The following is an 18,789-nucleotide window of genomic DNA, read 5'->3' on the forward strand; positions in this document are numbered from 1 at the left end:
TCTACTAAATGTGTGCCATTCAACCAAGTTGAATAGACTGTAATATTCATTATTCTATTACTGTCAGACTGTAGATTTTTGCTACTACAAAATATGTATTTGTAACTAATTGTTTAGATTATTATTTCCAAGAGAAGTCATTTGGTTACTTACCTGTTTAAGCCCAACAGTCAAAGCAATGTTACCAGCAGTTAGTGAAGGGATTTCTATATGTTGGTCAGCAAATGGCAAAAGCAGACGACTTACTCTCTCCCTATAAAACCATGCTTTGTATTAGTAAAGGACTTTTTAAAAATGAGTGCAGTTTTAGAAAATAACCTAAGCTTCTACTTACGTGCAATTTCCATTAATATTATAGATAGCCGACTGGGGCTTTACCATGCCTGAGTAAATGCGTATAAAGACCAGCGGTCCTCGCTGCTTGTCGTGGAGAACTTTAAACGCCAGTGCACATAAGTCACCCTTATACCACTGCCTATAAAATAAAAGGACATTCCAGAAAGGCCTATAAAATACACTTCCCATTTGTCTCTACAGGTCAAATCAGAATCACTGCAAAGAAGATCCCTCTTGTCCTTCAGTACAGCTATCCAGGCCCATTAAGTAATGTCACAATGTGCTTCTCTTCCTTGACTAAAATTATTTAGTAACAGAGATAGGGTAATATCTTCAAAACAAAAAGTAATGAACTCTCTTCCCATTATTACCTTATCTACAAATTATTTCAAAACCAAGAGCTCTCTCCTTGAGAAGAATATCTGAGAACAGCATATATACTTCTCAAGAAATCTATACAGGATAAACCAATACGTATTTTTCAGCATTTACTCTCTCCCCTCACTTTCTGTCCAGCTGCATAACTATAACATTCTTTTTTTTTTTTTTTTTTTCGGTACTGGCGATCGAACTTGGGACCTTGTGCTTGCAAGGTAGGCAGTGGAACCATTGAGCTAAATCCCTGGCCCCATAACTATAAAATTCTATATTATAAACCTAAACTTATTTACACAGTTGACATTATTATTGGTGTTCACCAATAGGCTTTAGAAAATTTGAATTTTCCTAAAGTTGCCAAATTTTGTGTATAGGTGCATTTTTCTAAGGAGAGAATATATTTATTAGTCTCAAAGAAGTCTATAACTTAAGTTGGTTAAACACTTCAATATAGTACTTCTCTAATCTTATTCCTAGTCCTTCAAATTTTTAACTGTAGCAAATACAAATATAGAGAGCTTTCTATATATCAGCACTATTCCTTGTGCTCAATATTAACTCACTGCATTTTTATAAAAGAGTCTTATTCTCTGAATTTTATAGGTGAAGATGTTAAACAACTTGGAAGTGTTGGTACTGAAATCTAACAGTACAAAGCACATGCTCAAAATCACATCATCATGATGCCTTCCTTTCCAATTTAGAGATGAAAAGTTATTAGTATCCTAGCTAAAAGAATTGAAGCCCATTTCTCTATTATTCTGCACAGTGTTCAGATTTTACAGAATTTATCACTCAAGTATAAAGCTGTTAGACAACAGGAGTAAAACAATGATCTTTCTCTATAGCTATAAACTACTTTAAGCTTATAAAAAAATCCTGACATTTACATAAATATAAATAAATTTACTGAATGTTTAACAAACTTTTTTAAAACTAAGACAGGGTCAACATTTATACTCTTACACAGTGAAAAGTTACACTTTGTTAATTCCATCTATAAACATGACAGGTTACAGATGATGATAAAGTAAAAATTATCATGTAACTTTTCAAGCAAAGTTTCAAGTAAAAGTTACTATGGCTCTTTATTAATCATTTACAAATATATTCTTCACCACTGTCATTCAAAAGTGGTGATTTAACTACTTTTTCTGAAACAAGGCTTGTTTTTACCTATTTGTTTTTTCAAGAATGTTGGATTTAATCTACGGTACTTACAGAAAGTCATAGTTGCGTTCTTCGGGGGAAGGCAAATACATAGTAATAGCATCTAACAAGGGCTGTACTCCTTTGTTTTTCAGAGCACTTCCACACAGCACAGGCACAGCTGCCTGAGCCAGCGTCACTCTGCGTATTGCAATCTGCAGCTATAGAGCAGAGATATAAAGCAGAGCTATAGAGTAGAATATCTACTTCTTGTCCAGTAAAATGGTCTGTCAATCTCTCAGAATTAGAGGCCTTCTCTAACCACCTGTGTAAAACAGCACTCCTCCATTATTAAAACACCACATCTCCATTATTCTTTAGCTTTATTTTTCATTATAATACTAATCATTACCTTGCTTGTTAGATACTTGTTTATTATCTGTCTCTTAGTCACTAGAGTTTAAAATCCTTATAAGCATCCATGGAAATACTTAACTTCACAGAAACAAGAAAAGTTTAAGATATAATAGGTGCTCAAAAATATTTCTTGAATAAATGAATTAATATTTTTGTGATTCAACAGTGACAGTTTAATATAAGAACTGGTCAGGAATAAAAATATAATTTTTCCAAATGAATCAAACAAAATCCAAAATAAAATGAGAAGTCAAAGTAAAAAAAAAAATTTAAAAGACCTCAAGAACCAAGAAAAGATTTGTAAGCTATTAATGAGAATTGGTAGGTCAATTCCACTTTAGAGTGGGAGCTCTCTAAAAACAGAATTCATGTTACATGGAATAGGGTAAATATGTTTAAACATTTAAATATGAAAAAATTTCAAGAAATGTTTTTCATACAAAAGAAAAAAAATCACATTTTTTCTATGTCTCACTTCAAGTGGCTTAAAACTATGCCTCAGCTCTTGTGTTTCTAATTCTGTTCACAGATGATCTTTATGTGAATTTGTTGGATTCATCATCTTATAGATTACCACTTGATGCACGCTTTATTTGACAACTCTTATGTGTCATAAAGGAAAATAAAAAATAAATCTGTCAAGCTCATGGGGGAAGGTCCCCAGCAGATTCCTTATCTCTTATAATTAACTACTATGAGTATCTTACATGCCCCCTCTCACATTTAATGTATGCTAAAAAATTTTTTTAAAAAACAGGAACTTATGAGCTTCCATTCAAAAGTAAAACTGACTCAGAAAAAAGAATTCTGAGCAAAACAACATTGTGGTAGCCTGGACTTAAGTACAAATGTTCTACCTGTGATTTCCCTAAACATCCTCAGGAAAATGATCAGAATGAAGAAGAAGAAAGGCTATAGAGGATGAGCAATTAACTGATACTGGCTTTATGCAAGAAAGATTCAGTTTTTAATTCTGTAAAGTATACCCACAAGTAATAAACTGCTAACACTGTTTGAATAGTTTGAATACCTCTATCAGTGACTTTATCCTAATTTTGAAGCCAGTATGTAAAGTTAGAAAAGCAAACACGTAACTAAGACAGAGAAACCAAACTATATTCAATTAGTAAAATTTTGTCTAAGCAATTGAACAATGTAATTACCTTTTCAGCTGGTAGCAAATCAAAATTTTCACTAAATTCGCCTAAAACCAAGTCAGCAAATTCATCATCCAAATCTGCAACCTGTAAAGAAAGGCTTTAAGTTCCATAGTTTGCATTTATTTTCATAACTATTAACTTGTCTAAGTACCACAAATATGCATTATTCAAATATTCCAAGGAAGCTACATGATTTGCCTTATTCAATCTAGGCAACTCTTTACATCTAGTTTTTCTTTAAAAATAAAAGGAAATTGGAAATTGAAGATAAGCCATTATGAGTTTTCTAAATTTACAAAAAGTGAGAGCCTGATAAAGGACATCAGTAAAGGCTATCTACTCAAGAATGCTCAAAGAAATGAATGAAAACTCACACCTTATAGCCAATAATAACACACACAATCAACTGCTGGTTTTATATAAATGTAGGAGTTTTAGCTTCATCTAGTACCTAACATTCTAAATGATTGTCAGATTTTTCAAGAAACTAACAGAACTGATCTTACTGTAATCCCACACTGAACGAAAACATTTGAGGGGTGTATTACTTCATAAAAACGCAGTTCTCTAATTCATACTCTTTTCATAATCCTCTGCCTATATGAAACAAGATAATTCAGTTGACAAATTAATAAACCAGCTTCAAAAGTTTGTAACAGTATAAGGGAGAAAAACATTCAAATCTTCTGCGAAAAACACTCTTACAGAATTAATTGTAGCAGAAATGTACCTAACCGCTCCCGCTCCCCTGGACAGCAGTGCATGTGAGGCAAAGTCCCGCTTCTGGATCAGATTGCCGGGAAATGGTTTAGTCAAATTGTGCCCCTTACTCTGCCTTAGCTACTCACGCAGCTAACGCTAGGACCTACCTCTAGGGGCCGCTGTGAGGAGTAAACGAACAACTCATTCCAATCACTCCTCAGAACGTATAGGTAAGTGCACAACTGTTCAATTGTACTTAAAAATAATTATGATGGTAAGTTTTCTACATATTTACCACGTTTCAATTTATTTTTAAGTTGGATAATAAAAGTACTTACAAAAAATGGGATGAAGAAAATGCTGTTAAAATTTATTTGAATCAATTTAATTTAGAAGTGAAAAACCAACGGGCTGAGTCAAATTTTTTCCTCCTCTAAGATTCAGGAGTCTACGGTTTGTTTTATTTATCGCTCTATATACTAACAATATAATATAAATTTTAATAGTCTTGCTATTTTCTATTAAAATTTTAGGATGCATGAGATCCAAAAGATACACTAAAAGATTTTTAAATTTCCCAATAATTTGACATCTGGTATGGTAGAAGATGAGCAGATCCTTCGATCCAGCAATTCTGTATTTAACACTCAAGAAACTCCTGCACATGTGCACAAGAGATACAAAGATGTTTTACAGCCAACACTGTCTGTAATAGTAAAAGAGAAAAAACACCGCAAAGTCCATTTACAGGCAAGCAGACAATAAACTTGGTATAATCATATATTGGAACACTACCTATGAATGAAAATGAATAAACTATACACATAGCAATATGGATGAATCTTCAACACAATATGAAACAATGTAATAAAATACAAATAGTATCATTCTACTTATATAAAGTTCATAACATGCAAAACTAAGTTCTTTAGTGATGTATACTCTTGCAGTAAGCCATAAAGAAAAACAAAATAAAAGATAAATCTAAAATAATATACTGGGGAGCTAGAGAGATAACTTAGTGGTACAGGGGCCAGGGATTTAGCTCAGTGGTTCCGCCACCTGCCTCGCAAGCACAAGGTCCCAAATTTGATTCCCTGTATCCAAAAAAAACCCCAAAACTTAGTGGTACAGCATATTGCTTAGCATCAACCCCCAGCACCAAATTAAAAAAAACTCATTTTTTATTTTTATACACATATGTGTGCAGGAGACAGATGATTATTACCTGGAGAGAAACAGGAACAGGAAGTGGTATTCAGATTCAAGGGCATTGCTAATATTCTGCTTTTTGTGTGTGTGGATGGTACACATACTGGTGTTTATTTTATTATTTATACTTTACATATTCCATATGTAATTTTATATAAAATGTCACAATAAATATAATATGGTCAAAAGCTACTAAATATTTATACAATTTTAAATTCAAAGTATATTTTACTTGCTCAATTAAGGCACTCCTTGCTTCAACTGTCTCCTTCAGCAATTCAGGGTCACTTATTTCCAAGAGAGGTTTTCTCTCGAAGTCTTTTCCATTATCTGAATTAGAATTCCAAAGAAGCTTTTCTTTATTCACTACGTCTACCACTCCTTTGAAAGTTTTGGCTTCACCAATTGGTAACTGTAAGTTAGAGTAAGATTAGTGCTATTAAATGATTGCTCACTTACAACAGCATTAAATACAATGAATCTCTAATTATACCACTTTCCCTAAAATATCTATTATCATCCTTTTTTATTTATAGCTCAACTTCTTCCAAAAAAGGATATACTTCAGCAATTTACCTGTAAAAGCAAAGGCTTTGCCTTCAACTTCTCTCTGATGCTTTCAACTGCATACTTAAAACTACAGAAAACAAAATTAATCTTGGTTACAGTCAAAATTTCTTAAAACAGGTTTAAGCATGTTCTCTAAAATAATCCCTGTTTTCTTAATATTCATTTAACAGTTTTCCACAGGACAGTGTCTGGAATAAGCTTTAATGTGAATTTCAAATAACAGTGATTAAATATCCACCACAATCCTGCCACACAGGAGTTTAGGGAATTATTATTTTTGCAAGCATCACACAAGTCAACTATGAAGTAGGGTTAAGTGAATTAAGGTCACATAAGTTAATAAAGATTCAAATGCAAGATTTTATTGAAATCAACCAGATTTATTATCACACTAAACTACCAGCTTTTCTTCCTAGAGCCAAATCAAAAGACTAATTTTTTCTATACTTCTAGATTTTTATTAGATTGGAGGGGGGAGTAGAACCGAAGGCATTTGCATGGAGCTATATCCCTAGCCCTTTTTACTTTTAATTGTGAGCCACAGTCTCACTAAGTTGCCCAGGTAGGACTCAAACTTAGCATCTTCCTGCTTCAGCTTCCCAAGTGCTGCAATCAAAAGTATGCACCACCGTACCAGCTGTTGCCTTAGGTATTCATAGTATCATATATTATGCTGCCCATTTATGAGGCTGGCTACCTATGGTCTACGTGCCCTCTTTGCTGATATTTGCAGCTCATTCCAGCCTTAATGTCTCAGAACCAACCTGATATCCAGGCATTTTCTTCCCCATCACTGTGGGCACTAAACAAATACTTTCATTTACCACAAGGAATGCCAATAAAAAGGGTCAGAAGGTGGGCCTAACACATTTAAAAGGCTGCTGTGCTATTAACTAATCAAGACAGGAGTACTTTAAACAGCCTTAGAATTACTGTGAAGCATTGGGTAAGTACAAAGCATATGACTGTGTAATCTTAAGAGGAAGAATAGTTTTATGTTTTTTTTTTTTTCCTCTCCTGCCATGGACCAGGATCTGTCCTGCCACAGACCAGGGTCTAATCCTGTCATATTTCCACCTAGAATCCTTAATATTCTTGATCCTCTCCCATTCATATTTCTCCAAGTCATTCATATATTCTTGATTCTCTACATTACCTTCTCAGAATGTGGCTTCTATTTTGGATTATCACTCTATAAGTCAATCATCAAGCATTAACTCTTTTGTTTTATATGCAAGCCTTTCACCATGGACATTCTCCCCTCCCTTTGTTGCGAGCCTGCTGCTCAGTAACTAAAGAGAAACAAGGGACAAGGACAAATACCATTCTCTAAGGCAACTTCAAGAAATAATATTCTACCTCTAGCAAAGATGGGTAATACAGTACCCTTCAGTAATATAGGGGGTACCAGACTATCATATCCAGTTCTAATGGAAACCCACAGAGTCAAGAAGAGACACTTTGTCAGGATCCTACAAGGTATGATTTAGCCTCCTTATATTAGATGCAGGATGATTTGCCACTTATCAGCTTTCTATTAATATTAAATTGTTATTTAACCTAAGGATTAGCTGCTCTGAAATTATTTTTTTAGGGAAATAAATTAGCATTCCATACAATATTTGTATCTTAGAAGGAAGAGTATTTCTAAACTTAAGTTGTAGTCCACAAAAATCTCACTTTAATAAACCAAAGAAACACACTATATACCTTACTCCAGTTTTATCCATCTTGTTTAAAAAGCAAATCCGAGGTATCTTGTATTTATCAGCTTGCCTCCACACTGTGAGAGTTTGGGCCTAAAGGAAAAGAGGAAGGGGAAAAACATATACACACTGGATATACGCACCCTGAACAAAAATAACTACATTACCAGACACAGAATAGATTCAAGAATCTTTCACATGGTGGAATAGGGCTTGATTCTAGCATATACTTAGTTCCACTACATTTACACCTCTAGGATCACTCTTTTGCAATCAAGTTAACAAACCTGGGAGCATGACAAAGGGGGATAAAGAGTATGCTTGAAACTGTTTGATAATATTTTGGATGAAGTAGATTCCACACAAAGAAATTAATACTTGGAATGTACCAAGAGTCATGGAAAGAGGACTAAACTCAGAATCAGACTTTTTGTTTAGCTTCATCTTTCCTAGTACATGTCACAATACTGAATTACTTTAATGTCAGTTTTCTGATTTGTGAAACAGACCTTTGCCGTAATTCAGACAACTGATGTGAGAGAAAAAAGGAATAAATAGGAATGTATAATAAAAATGCTACTAGTGATAAAATCACATATTTCATTGTGATATTTGAATGTTCATATAAACTAAGGAGAATTTAAAGGAGGGGAGGAAACCAGTATCTGTATTTATAAGGTGTAATTCACATATGCTTTCCTTCTATTAATTTCACTTTTTGCGTGTATTAAATATATAAATATAGCCAGGTGTGGTGGCGCACCTCTGTAATCCTAGCACTTAGGAGTCAGAAACAAGAGGATCACTATGAGTTTGAGGTCAGCCTGAGCTACATAGTGAGTTCAAGGCCAGCATGAACTACATAGTGAGAACTTGTCTCACAAAGAAAAACAAATTATATACAATCTATCAACTAAAACAAATCTGTGGCTAGAGGAATCCAATAGTCCTGAAGCAAAGCATAAAAGCCTAACATGCTGGCACCAGTTAGAAAAGAAGCCTGTGTGCTATTTGTTTAGGTGAAATTTATACACTATTAGACTTTAAGCGTATAGTTCAATGAATTTTGATAAAGATATACATTCGTATAACTACTACTCCAATCAAGAAGGAGAACACCGTCACTTTACACATTTTTCTCATGCCTCTCCCCCTCCACAAGCAACCTGTTCTGAATTCCGTCACCACAGGTTCATTCTGCCTGTTCTTGAATCTCATATAAATAGTATGGCTTCTTTAGCTCAACATCATGTTTGTGATATTCATCCATCTTGTTGGGTATACTAGTTTATACACTAATTTTTTTATTGCCATAAATATACCAGTTTGTTTGCCTATCTACCTGTGGATATGCATTTGGGTTGCTTCTATTTGGGGGTTATTATGAATTCAGTTGGTATAAACATTCTAAGTCTTTGCTGAACAAATGTTTGATTTTTTGGATAAAGATACAGGATAGGCGAATTGCTGGGTATATGTTTAACTTTATAAGAAGCTGCCAAATAGTGGTTGTATGAGTCTTCCAAAGTGGCTGTTTGATTCTACATTCCGATCAACAATGTATAGGAGTCCCAGCTGCACCACACCCTTGTCAATACTATTACTTTTTAATTTTAGTCATTCTTGTGGGTATGAAATAGTATCTCTCCGTTATTATTTTTTTGTTTTGCTTTGTTTTTTTCTGTTATTTTAATTTGTATTTTCCTGATGACTAATGGAATTGTACTTTCTGGCCATTCAATTATCTTGTAAAATGTTTGTTCCAGTCTTTTGTCCATTTTTAGCTGGATTATTTTTGCTAGCCATTTGTTCTTCATAAGTTCTAGATACAAGTCCTTGGTTATACATATATATTATAAAAATTCCAGCAAATATTTCCCAAGAACAATGATATTCTTTTATATAACCAATACTATTATTGCACTCAGGAAATTTAATATTCTCATAATACTTTTTTAACATTACAAATATGTTCTCATAGCTCCTCTCCAAGAAATTGCTACCCATAGTAAGGTTGTGAAGACATTTTATTTTTCTCCTAGAAGCTATAGATTTAAGCATGACATTATGATGCATTCAAAATTAATCTGGTGAGGGATTATGGTGAGAGAAGTGTGGGAAAAATACACTAAGACACCAGGCATGGTGGTGCACACCTGTAATCCCAGCACTTGGGAGGCTGAGGGAAGAGGATCGCTGTGAGTTCAAGACAAACCTGGATGACACAGGGAGTTCAAGGCCAACCTGAACTACATACCGAGACCCTGCTTCAAAAAACAAAACAAAAAATAGAACACTGAGAATTTTCCAAGAACAAAAACACACCTTTCATTGCTCTTCTTAAGCTAAGTCTCTCTACTGTGCTAGAACACTGGTGGTGAATGTATGGCATGTGTGCTTTTCTTTTAAGACAATAGGAGGGCCAGAGATTTAGCTCAGTGGTTCCAGCGCCTGCCTCGAAAGCACAAGGTCCTGAGTTTGATCCCCAGTAACAAGAAAACAAACAAACAAACAAAAGGTGTTAATGTACGAGCTTTTTCTTTTAAACTAAAACCTCAGTATTTAGGTTTAATTGCCGTGTTGGCACATTGCAAGAAATAAGTGGGTTTTAGGTTGTAGTTTGGGCACTCAGTCTCTAAAAGGTACACCACAGAACAGGAGCTTCCTGCTTCACAAATTCAGACTTTCTATTTCATTATATTTCAAAATTATAAATAATACAATCTGCCTGAGTGAATACCAAATTTATGTAATGAGGTTCTAGTAATAGAAAGTATGCAACCACTACGGAATAAAGTGACCTAAAAAGAAACAGAACTCAGTGTGAAATCAACCTCAGACCTCAGTGTCAGGGTTTTTTTTTTTTTTTTTTGAGGTAGGGTCTCACTGTGTACTCCAAACTCATGGCGATTCTCCTGCCTTAGCCGCCAAGTGCTGAGATTACTGGCATGTGCCACCATGCCCGGCCTCAGTGTCAGGCTTTACAGAAACTAAACAGCACTGTTAGTGTCTACAGGTGGGGTTTCCAGTAATCTATCTTCTCCTAATTTTTGTTGAACAATTTCATATCCATAGAAAAGTTGAAAGAGTAAACACTCATGTACTTTTCACCTAGATTTACCAAATATTAACATTTTGTCACATTTACTTTTTTTTGTCTCTACCACCACGAGTGTATGTGTGGTGTGCCTTATAAGTGTGGTGGCTGTGCAAGTGTACCACTCAAACTTCCTCCTGGGAGGAGCAACAGATGGCCTAATTCTGCCCCTCTGGACCTGCCATCACATTCTTGCCCAGCTTCCTGTGCACTGAGTGCAGGCCTATTCCTGCAAGCCACAGCATTCCTTAGTAGGTAACTTTGGCTCCAGGACACCTGGCTGAGCTAGCCAAACCTTTCATGGAACCCTGACCCTGCTGCGTCTAAGCTCCTTCCTTCCGCCTCCTTCACAGGGGTCAGACCTGCACAGTCACAATGCTCTCTCCCCCTTGCCTTTTCTCTCTTGTGCTTCAGTCACTTCATCCAATAAATCTCCCATGATCTCAACTGATCCTACGTTGGCATCTACTTCTCAAAGGACCCAAACTAACACCAGGTGTGTATGTGGATCTGGCTGGATTGTAAGAGTAAGGTACAAATACTGTTATGCTTTAATCCTATCTAATTCTTAGTAGTTACTAATTATGTATTTCCAAAGAATGAGGACGTTATCATAAATGACCAAATATAATTACTACATTCAGAAAAATTTAAGTTTGACAGTGTTTTTTATCTAATACCTTAAGCCAATATTCACATTTCCCCAATTTTTCCAGTGATATCTTCTCTAACTTTTAATTCCAGAATCCAACCAAGAATCATAAATTAGTTTTCTTGTCTCTCTTTTTTTTTGTGTGTGGTATTGGAGATCGAACTCGGGACCTCACGCTTGTGAGGCAGCACCACTGAGCTAAATCTCCAGCCCAGTTTTCTTGTCTCTTTAGAGACCTTTATTCAAGAATAATTTCCCAGTGCCTACCTTGCAAGTGCAAGGTTCCGAGTTCGAGTAGTACCAAAAAAAAGAAAAAAGAATAATTTCCCAGCCAGGCATGGCAGTGGACACCTATAATCCCAGCACTCAGGAGGCTGAGAAAGGAGTACCATGGTGAGATATAGGCCAGCCTGAACTATATAGTGAGACCCTCTCTCTCTCAAAAAAAGAAAAGCCTTCTTATACACAAATAGCAGACTCACTGAGAGAGAAATTAGGGAAACAATTCCTTTTACAACAGCATCCCAAAGAATGAAATATCTAGGAATCAATCTAGCAAAGGAAGCAAAAGACCTCTACACCGAAAACTACAGCACTTTGAAAAAAGATCGAAGGGGATACAAGAAAATGGTAAGATATCCCTTGTTCCTGGGTAGGAAGAACCAATATAGTGAAAATGGCCATACTTCCAAAACTACTATTTAGATTCAATGCGATGCCAATTGAAATTCCAACAATATACTTCACAGAACTAGAGAAAACAATCCAAAAATTCATTTGGAACCAGAGGAGACCTAGGATAGCGAAAGCAATTCTAGGCAATAGAGACATGGCTGAGGGGTATCACAATCCCCAACTTGAAACTATACTACAAAGCTACTGTGATAAAAACAGCATGGTACTGGCAAAGAAACAGACCCAAGGATCAGTGGAATAGATTAGAAGATGCAGAAACAACTCCAGACACACTCAGCCACCTCATCTTTGACAAAAGAGCCAAACACTCTCACTGGAGGAAAGATAGCCTATTTAATAAATGGTGTTGGAAAAACTGGATTTCAACCTGCCCAAGATTAAAACTAGACCCATATCTATCACCATGCACTAAACTAAGATCAAAGTGGATTAAAGATCTAAATATTAAGACAGAAACACTAAACTTGCTGGAAGATAATTAGGTAAAACTCTTGAAGATATTGGCATAGGAAAAGACTTTATGAACAAAACCTCCATAGCACGAGAACTAGCACGAAGAAGCAACAACTGAGATCTCATCTTAATAAAAAGCTTCTGCACTGCAAGAGAAACCACCAACAGAGGTAAGAGGCAACCTACAATGTGGGAAAAAATTTTTAGCTGCTGTACCTCAGACAAAGGACTACTATCTAGAATATACAAAGAACTGAAAAAAATCAGAGACCCCCAAAATTCAAAGACCCAATTAAAAAATGGGCATCTGAAATGAACAGACATTTCTCAAAGAAGTAAAAGCAGTAAAAGCAAATAAATATATGAAAAAATGTTCAACATCACTGGTTGAGAGATGCAGATGAAAACACTGAAATTCCACCTCACCCCAGAAAAAATGGCTGCTATCATGAAATCAACCAATAACAAATGCTGGCGGGGTTGTGGAGAGAAAGGAACGCTTCTCCATTGTTGGCGGGAGTGTAGACTGGTGCAACCACTGTGGAAATCAGTAGGGAGAAACCTGAAACTAGGGATAGAGGTCCCATTTGACCCAGCTATTCCCCTGCTGGGTATCTTTCCAAAAGAATTAAAAGAATCATACTACAGTGATATATGTGCACCCATGTTTATAGTGGCACAGTTTATTATAGCTAAAGCTTGGAAACAGCCGAAGTGTCCATCAACTGGAAACTGGATAAAGAAGATGTGGTTTTTTTTATAAAATGGAGTACTACTCAGCCATAAAGAAAGAGAAACTACAGTCATTTATAGCTAAATGGATGCATATTGAGGCCATACTCTTAAGTGAAATAAATAGGACACACATGTGTAAATACCGAATAGTTTCTCTAGTGTGAGAAACTGAAAGTGTAAATAAGGATTTAAAGGATTAATAATGAATAATTGATAATTTGAAGTAGGAAAAGGTCCAAAGGTGTAGGGCTGGTGGGAGGGGAAGAGGAAAGGAAAAATTATGAGAAAAGAAAAAAAAAATGGAAACGAAGTCTATATAAATAGGGAAGGGTGGAGGGGGTGAAGGGCACACAGGTAATGGGGGAAAAGATAAGAACCAAGATACATCATGTACAGGTACAAGTACCCAATGATAAATGTAAATGTACTGTATACCTAAAATGTGCCAATAAAAGAACTTAAGGGAAAAAAAAAACAGTAATGAAAACAGAAGCAGTAAAGATAACTTTTAATATGTGATGGATATACAAAACTTGTTATGAACCAAAATTTTTTTTTTTTTCAGTGAAATAAAGGTATGAGCTTTTAAGCTATGGAAAAACATCAAAAAAAAAAAAAAAAAAAGAAAAGCAAACAAAAAAACTCAAAAACACAAAACAAACAAAAAACAAAGAATAGTTTTCAGCTTTTTTACCGTAAACGTTCATGATGCTTAATTAAAAGATACTTTTTCAATTTCCAAAAAATTTTGGGCAGGTTTTTTTTTTGTTTGTTTTCAGAATGTCTTCATTTAGAGTGCTCTGATTATTTTCTCATGACTAGATGTGGGCCACTTTTGGCAGGATGCAACACAGGTTATGTTGCAACCTTCTCAGTACATCATGTTGTGTTAATTTGACTAATTTTTAAGGGAAGTCAATTTTGATCATTTTATTGAAATAATATAATTAGTACCTTTAAGGTTAGGAGAACAGCAGAACAACATATGGGTTCCATAGTCAACATAAAGCCAATCTTGACATTAAAGGATGAAGGGGCACCAGCTGTAAAGAAGGAATAATTCATCCCTAAAAAGAGGGCAGAACTTACCCTGCTAGCAATGTTTATTATAAATATGTTTCCAAAATTTATTCAGGAAACTTTATTTATTGTGGTACTCTAAATCGAACCCAGGGCCTCAAGCCTATTACCCAAGTACTCAAGCAATGAGCTATAGCTCCAGCCCAAGAACTTTTATATTAATTGGGGGAGATAACTGTTCATGAGTCTCTTATGTTTCTGCAGGTTATGTTCGGACAGGCAATGAGTCATCTTTATTCGGGACTATCTTTTCAAGGATGTTTTTTATAGCACAGAGCCTTGAAACCAAGCGCAGGTTTGCTTTCAGGCTGGAAGATAATTTCTCCCTCCAGGGCAAAAAGGCAAGAATGCTTAAAATGATTCTATTCTCTAAACACAGGATTCCTCTTCACTCTTTACTTGTGCAGCTGTCACCTGACTCTCTTCATCTCACCTTCTAGAAATAAGGATTTGGAGAACCAGTACAAGAAAATGCTGAGACTCTGGCTATATGACTGCTGTGGCTAATAAATTCCTCTGTCTCTTATCCCAGGAATCCTGTGTCTTCTGCCAGAATCCATGAAACTAAGGCAGGTTAACTTGTTAGCTTCAAAATAACACAGAAAATCAATTCCCTCACAGTTTTTGACTGAACTGTTATACTTCCTAAAGGAAACTATTTCCTTTTTACTACAAAATATTTGAGATCACATATAGATTACATTTCTTTTTTTAATTACATTTCAATATTAAATTCCAATCTTTTAAATATAATTTGATTTATATGACCATAGGATTATAGTTGACTAATTCTGATACATTCTACTGCCTTTAACAATCATGCTGTTCTATCTTCACTTTACTCTGGCAATATTTTTTACCTCTACACCAGCAGAGGCATCAAATACAGCCACCGCACCATCCAACACTCTTAAGCAGCGCTCAACTTCCAAGGTAAAGTCCACATGACCTAAGAAAAAGATGAGAAATACTTAAAATCTTTTAAAAAACAATTATATGATCTAGCAATTTCATTACTGGGTATATACACAGAAGTACTGAAAAGAGGGTCTCAAAGAAATACTCGTAAATCCTCTTCACAGCAGCATTATTCACAATTGTCAAAAAGTTAGAAGTAACCCAAACAGTCCCCAATGCATGAATAAACAAAATGTGGTGTTACAGTTGCTCCTCCATATTGAAGGGACCGACCTGAATCTGCAAATTCAAACAATCACAAACTAAAAATATTCAGGAAAAAAGCTGCATCTGGAATGAACAAGTAAATACCTTTTTCTTGTCATTAGTCCCTAAATAATAAAGCATAACTTACATTATATTAGACACTATAAATATATGAAAGGACACGTATAATTAAATGTAAATATTATGCCATTTTATATGAGGGATTTGAGTACCTGTAAATTTTAGTATTTGCAAAGGGTCCTGGAATCAAATCCTTATGAATACCAAGGGACAACAATATATACTATGGAATACTATATGACCTCAAAAAAGAAAGGACATCCACGCTACAATATGGATGAATCTTCAGGGCTCCATGCCAAGTGAAATAATCACAGAAGGGCAAAAACTGTATAATTTGACTTCTATGAGGTATCTAAAGCTCCTAGATGCAGAAAGCAGAATGATGGTTACCAAGGGTGGGGAGAGGGGACACATTACAGTAACTGTTTAATGGGTACAGATTTTCAGATCTGGAAGATGAAAAAGTTCTGGGGCTCTGTTTCACAGCAATGGCTTTATACTCAACACTAGAAGTATACACTTAAAAATTGTTAAGATAGTAAATTTTATGCCATGTATTTTTCACCACAGTTAAAAAAAACTCACACAAACAAAATCCCCAAATGATGTAGCATCTCTGTATTGGTGAGAGAGTACCATACCTGGTGTGTCAATGAGATTGACTCGATAGCCCTTCCAATCAAACGTAACAGCAGCAGACTGGATAGTGATGCCTCTTTCTCGCTCTTGAGCCATGAAATCTGTCACCGTGTCTCCATCATCAACATCTAACCAGGAAAAAGATGCCATGGTTTAGTTTTAATGGCAAGAATATTTTCTTGGTAGTAGGTATCTGATATAACTGAATTTACTTTATGAAAAATAGCTTCCAAAATATTTGGTTTAATGTTTAGAACCATTAATCTTTCTCTAAGTGAATCCTTATTCTAGAAAAAGCTTTTAAAGCAAGATTAGTAATTTTTACATTAAAATTTTGCCAAATCATGTATTGTTCATTTTTTCCTACCTTGACTTTTTTTTGTGTGTGGTACTGGGGCTCAAAATCAGGATGTTGCACTTGGCAGGCAGGCGCAGCCCCCCCTAAGCTGCATCCCCAGCCCCCCTAGCTTGACTTTTATTAATCTGCCTGATTCCTTGAGAGTAGGCAGAGGAGTGTAATGAAAGAGTATACACAGTTCTAGATTTAAATGCTAACTTTCCCACTTATTACTCTATAATCTTAGGCAAGTTATTTAACCTAATTTGTAACAAGGATGAAATAATATCAAGTATCTAGTCTAGAAGAAGTTAAGTATCTAGTCCAGTAGCAGCTACATGGAACATGGTATAGAAAAAATTCTTCCAAAGTTAAATCATCCATTACAAACTCTTCTCAATACTATATTTTCCAAGGAGAAGGGATTTATTTGCACAAATGCATATAAACTCTAGAGAGAATTTCCACAGTGCTTCCACAATTTAAAGTCATGTATAAACTTTTATCCTGTAAGCTCACTCAAATTACTCTGCAATAAAATTCTTGAATTATGCCTTTTATCCTGATTAAATTTATACACAACAAAATATATAAAAGTTCAAAATTTAGAAATACACAGTATCACTACCTTATACTACCAGTTATGTCAGCACTGACAATCTAAAAGAGCAGCTAGTTTCTCTCATGTTCTCTTATGTATTTATAAAAATGCATTATACACAAAAACTGTATAACCTAAACATCAGAATGGGAAATAGAAAAAAAAATCTGTCCGCAATTCTAAATATCTATGTTAACATGTATAAATTTTATTAGTGTTGCCAGTTATTCATAATATAACTACCAAAGAAAATAAACTTCATTAAGAATACAAAGGCCTAGGACTGGGGATGTACCTCAGTGGCATTGTGCCTGCCTGGCAAGGCCAAGGTCCTGAGTTTGATCCCCAGTACCAGAGGGGGAAAATAAAAGAATACGAAGGTGAAACAACTAATCAAAACCCCTAAATGAAGCAGTACATTTTTAAAACAAGATTTTTCAGTGATAAAGATTTTTATTTCATATTATCTCTTTATGAAGCTTTCATAACGAATAAAATCAATCCTGGATCAACAAGATTACCACAATTTGGGTAATTTCTAGGCCTACAGAAATCCCAAATCAGTTTTTCAAGTTTCAGATTTTGGAGCATTCTGATTTCCAGATTCTAAATGATCAATTGGTAATGCATGCAAATATTCTAAAACCCCAAAAAACCAGAAATCAGAAATACTTCTGGTATTTCAAACCTTGTGGATAAAGGATACTTAACTTGCACTGAACTGTACACTTAAAAAGTTAAAATGTTATGAACTATACACTTAAAAACTATTAAAAATTTTAATACAATCAACAAACGATAACTTGACCTTCATTTCAGGTATATAAACTGGCAATAAGAGGGTAGGGTTATTATTAGATTTATGACAACCAAGGAAGCCTAACAATGTCCCACATTTTATTGTATGTCAAAAGCCAGTTCACATAACAGTTATGAGAAATTCAGGTGGTTGTACATTTAGAAACCTGTCATGATAAAGATTCTAAGCCTAGTATTCTTTTCCTATATAAATATTAAGTCTCAGCCCCATTCAAGGGTGTAGAGAAATGGCTATAGGGTGCATATCGTAAACTAGACCTTCTGAATCTTAATTTCCAGAGTGGGGCTAGGCAACATCATTTAAAAACAAAACAACAACACAATCTACATAGGTATCAACATTTGCAAGCCTAAGAACCAGTCTTCACAAATGATTAAAAATTAAATTTAAAACATAAATACCACTATTGTGGGTTAAAGATTAAGACAATTCTTTCCTTTTCTACATTAGAGTTTGATGTCCGATCAAGAGAAGTATGTCAACTATGTTGACATGGAAAATATAAGTTCTGATGGGTAAACTAAATTTGAATTGGGAAGAACTCTAACTTGGAGTTGCGTGAAAAATCTCCCTTCTGTGGAACCTGGAAGCTATGCCTATGGAGTTATAATGAGAGATACTCATTCTTAAAGAACAAGTCCTCTAAACTAGGATGACTCTTGTGAAAAGAGCATCTAATGGTGCTGCTAAGCTACACTTCTTGTCCTATATCACCTTCTGAATAGACCAGTGCCAAATGGAGCCCATGACAGACTTGTGAGTCTGAATGTTTAGGTGAATCTAAAAAGACCCTTGGTGGGT

At 35.1% G+C, this 18,789-nt stretch overlaps 1 protein-coding gene across 7 annotated transcripts in view; it reads right to left on the bottom strand.

Annotated features, from left to right (window-relative positions):
• The window catches only part of Gfm2 (GTP dependent ribosome recycling factor mitochondrial 2), a 52,935-nt gene that overhangs the window by 22,574 nt on the left and 11,572 nt on the right, over nt 1-18,789 (bottom strand). For all 7 annotated transcript variants that reach the window (XM_004874143.4, XM_087209588.1, XM_004874146.4 and 4 more), the window contains 9 exons: nt 16,233-16,358; nt 15,204-15,292; nt 7,635-7,723; nt 5,931-5,991; nt 5,587-5,766; nt 3,444-3,524; nt 1,936-2,084; nt 335-475; nt 154-253 (listed from right to left, as the gene is read on the bottom strand). In XM_004874143.4, coding sequence (XP_004874200.1) covers nt 154-253; nt 335-475; nt 1,936-2,084; nt 3,444-3,524; nt 5,587-5,766; nt 5,931-5,991; nt 7,635-7,723; nt 15,204-15,292; nt 16,233-16,358 — 1,016 coding nt within the window. The remainder of the gene's footprint in view (nt 1-153; nt 254-334; nt 476-1,935; nt 2,085-3,443; nt 3,525-5,586; nt 5,767-5,930; nt 5,992-7,634; nt 7,724-15,203; nt 15,293-16,232; nt 16,359-18,789) is intronic.

Source organism: Heterocephalus glaber, unplaced genomic scaffold, assembly GCF_053883595.1.
Source record: "Heterocephalus glaber isolate CG9 unplaced genomic scaffold, H.glaber_assembly_v1.0 deba00001056, whole genome shotgun sequence".
In the NCBI taxonomy this organism is placed as follows: domain Eukaryota; kingdom Metazoa; phylum Chordata; class Mammalia; order Rodentia; family Bathyergidae; genus Heterocephalus; species Heterocephalus glaber.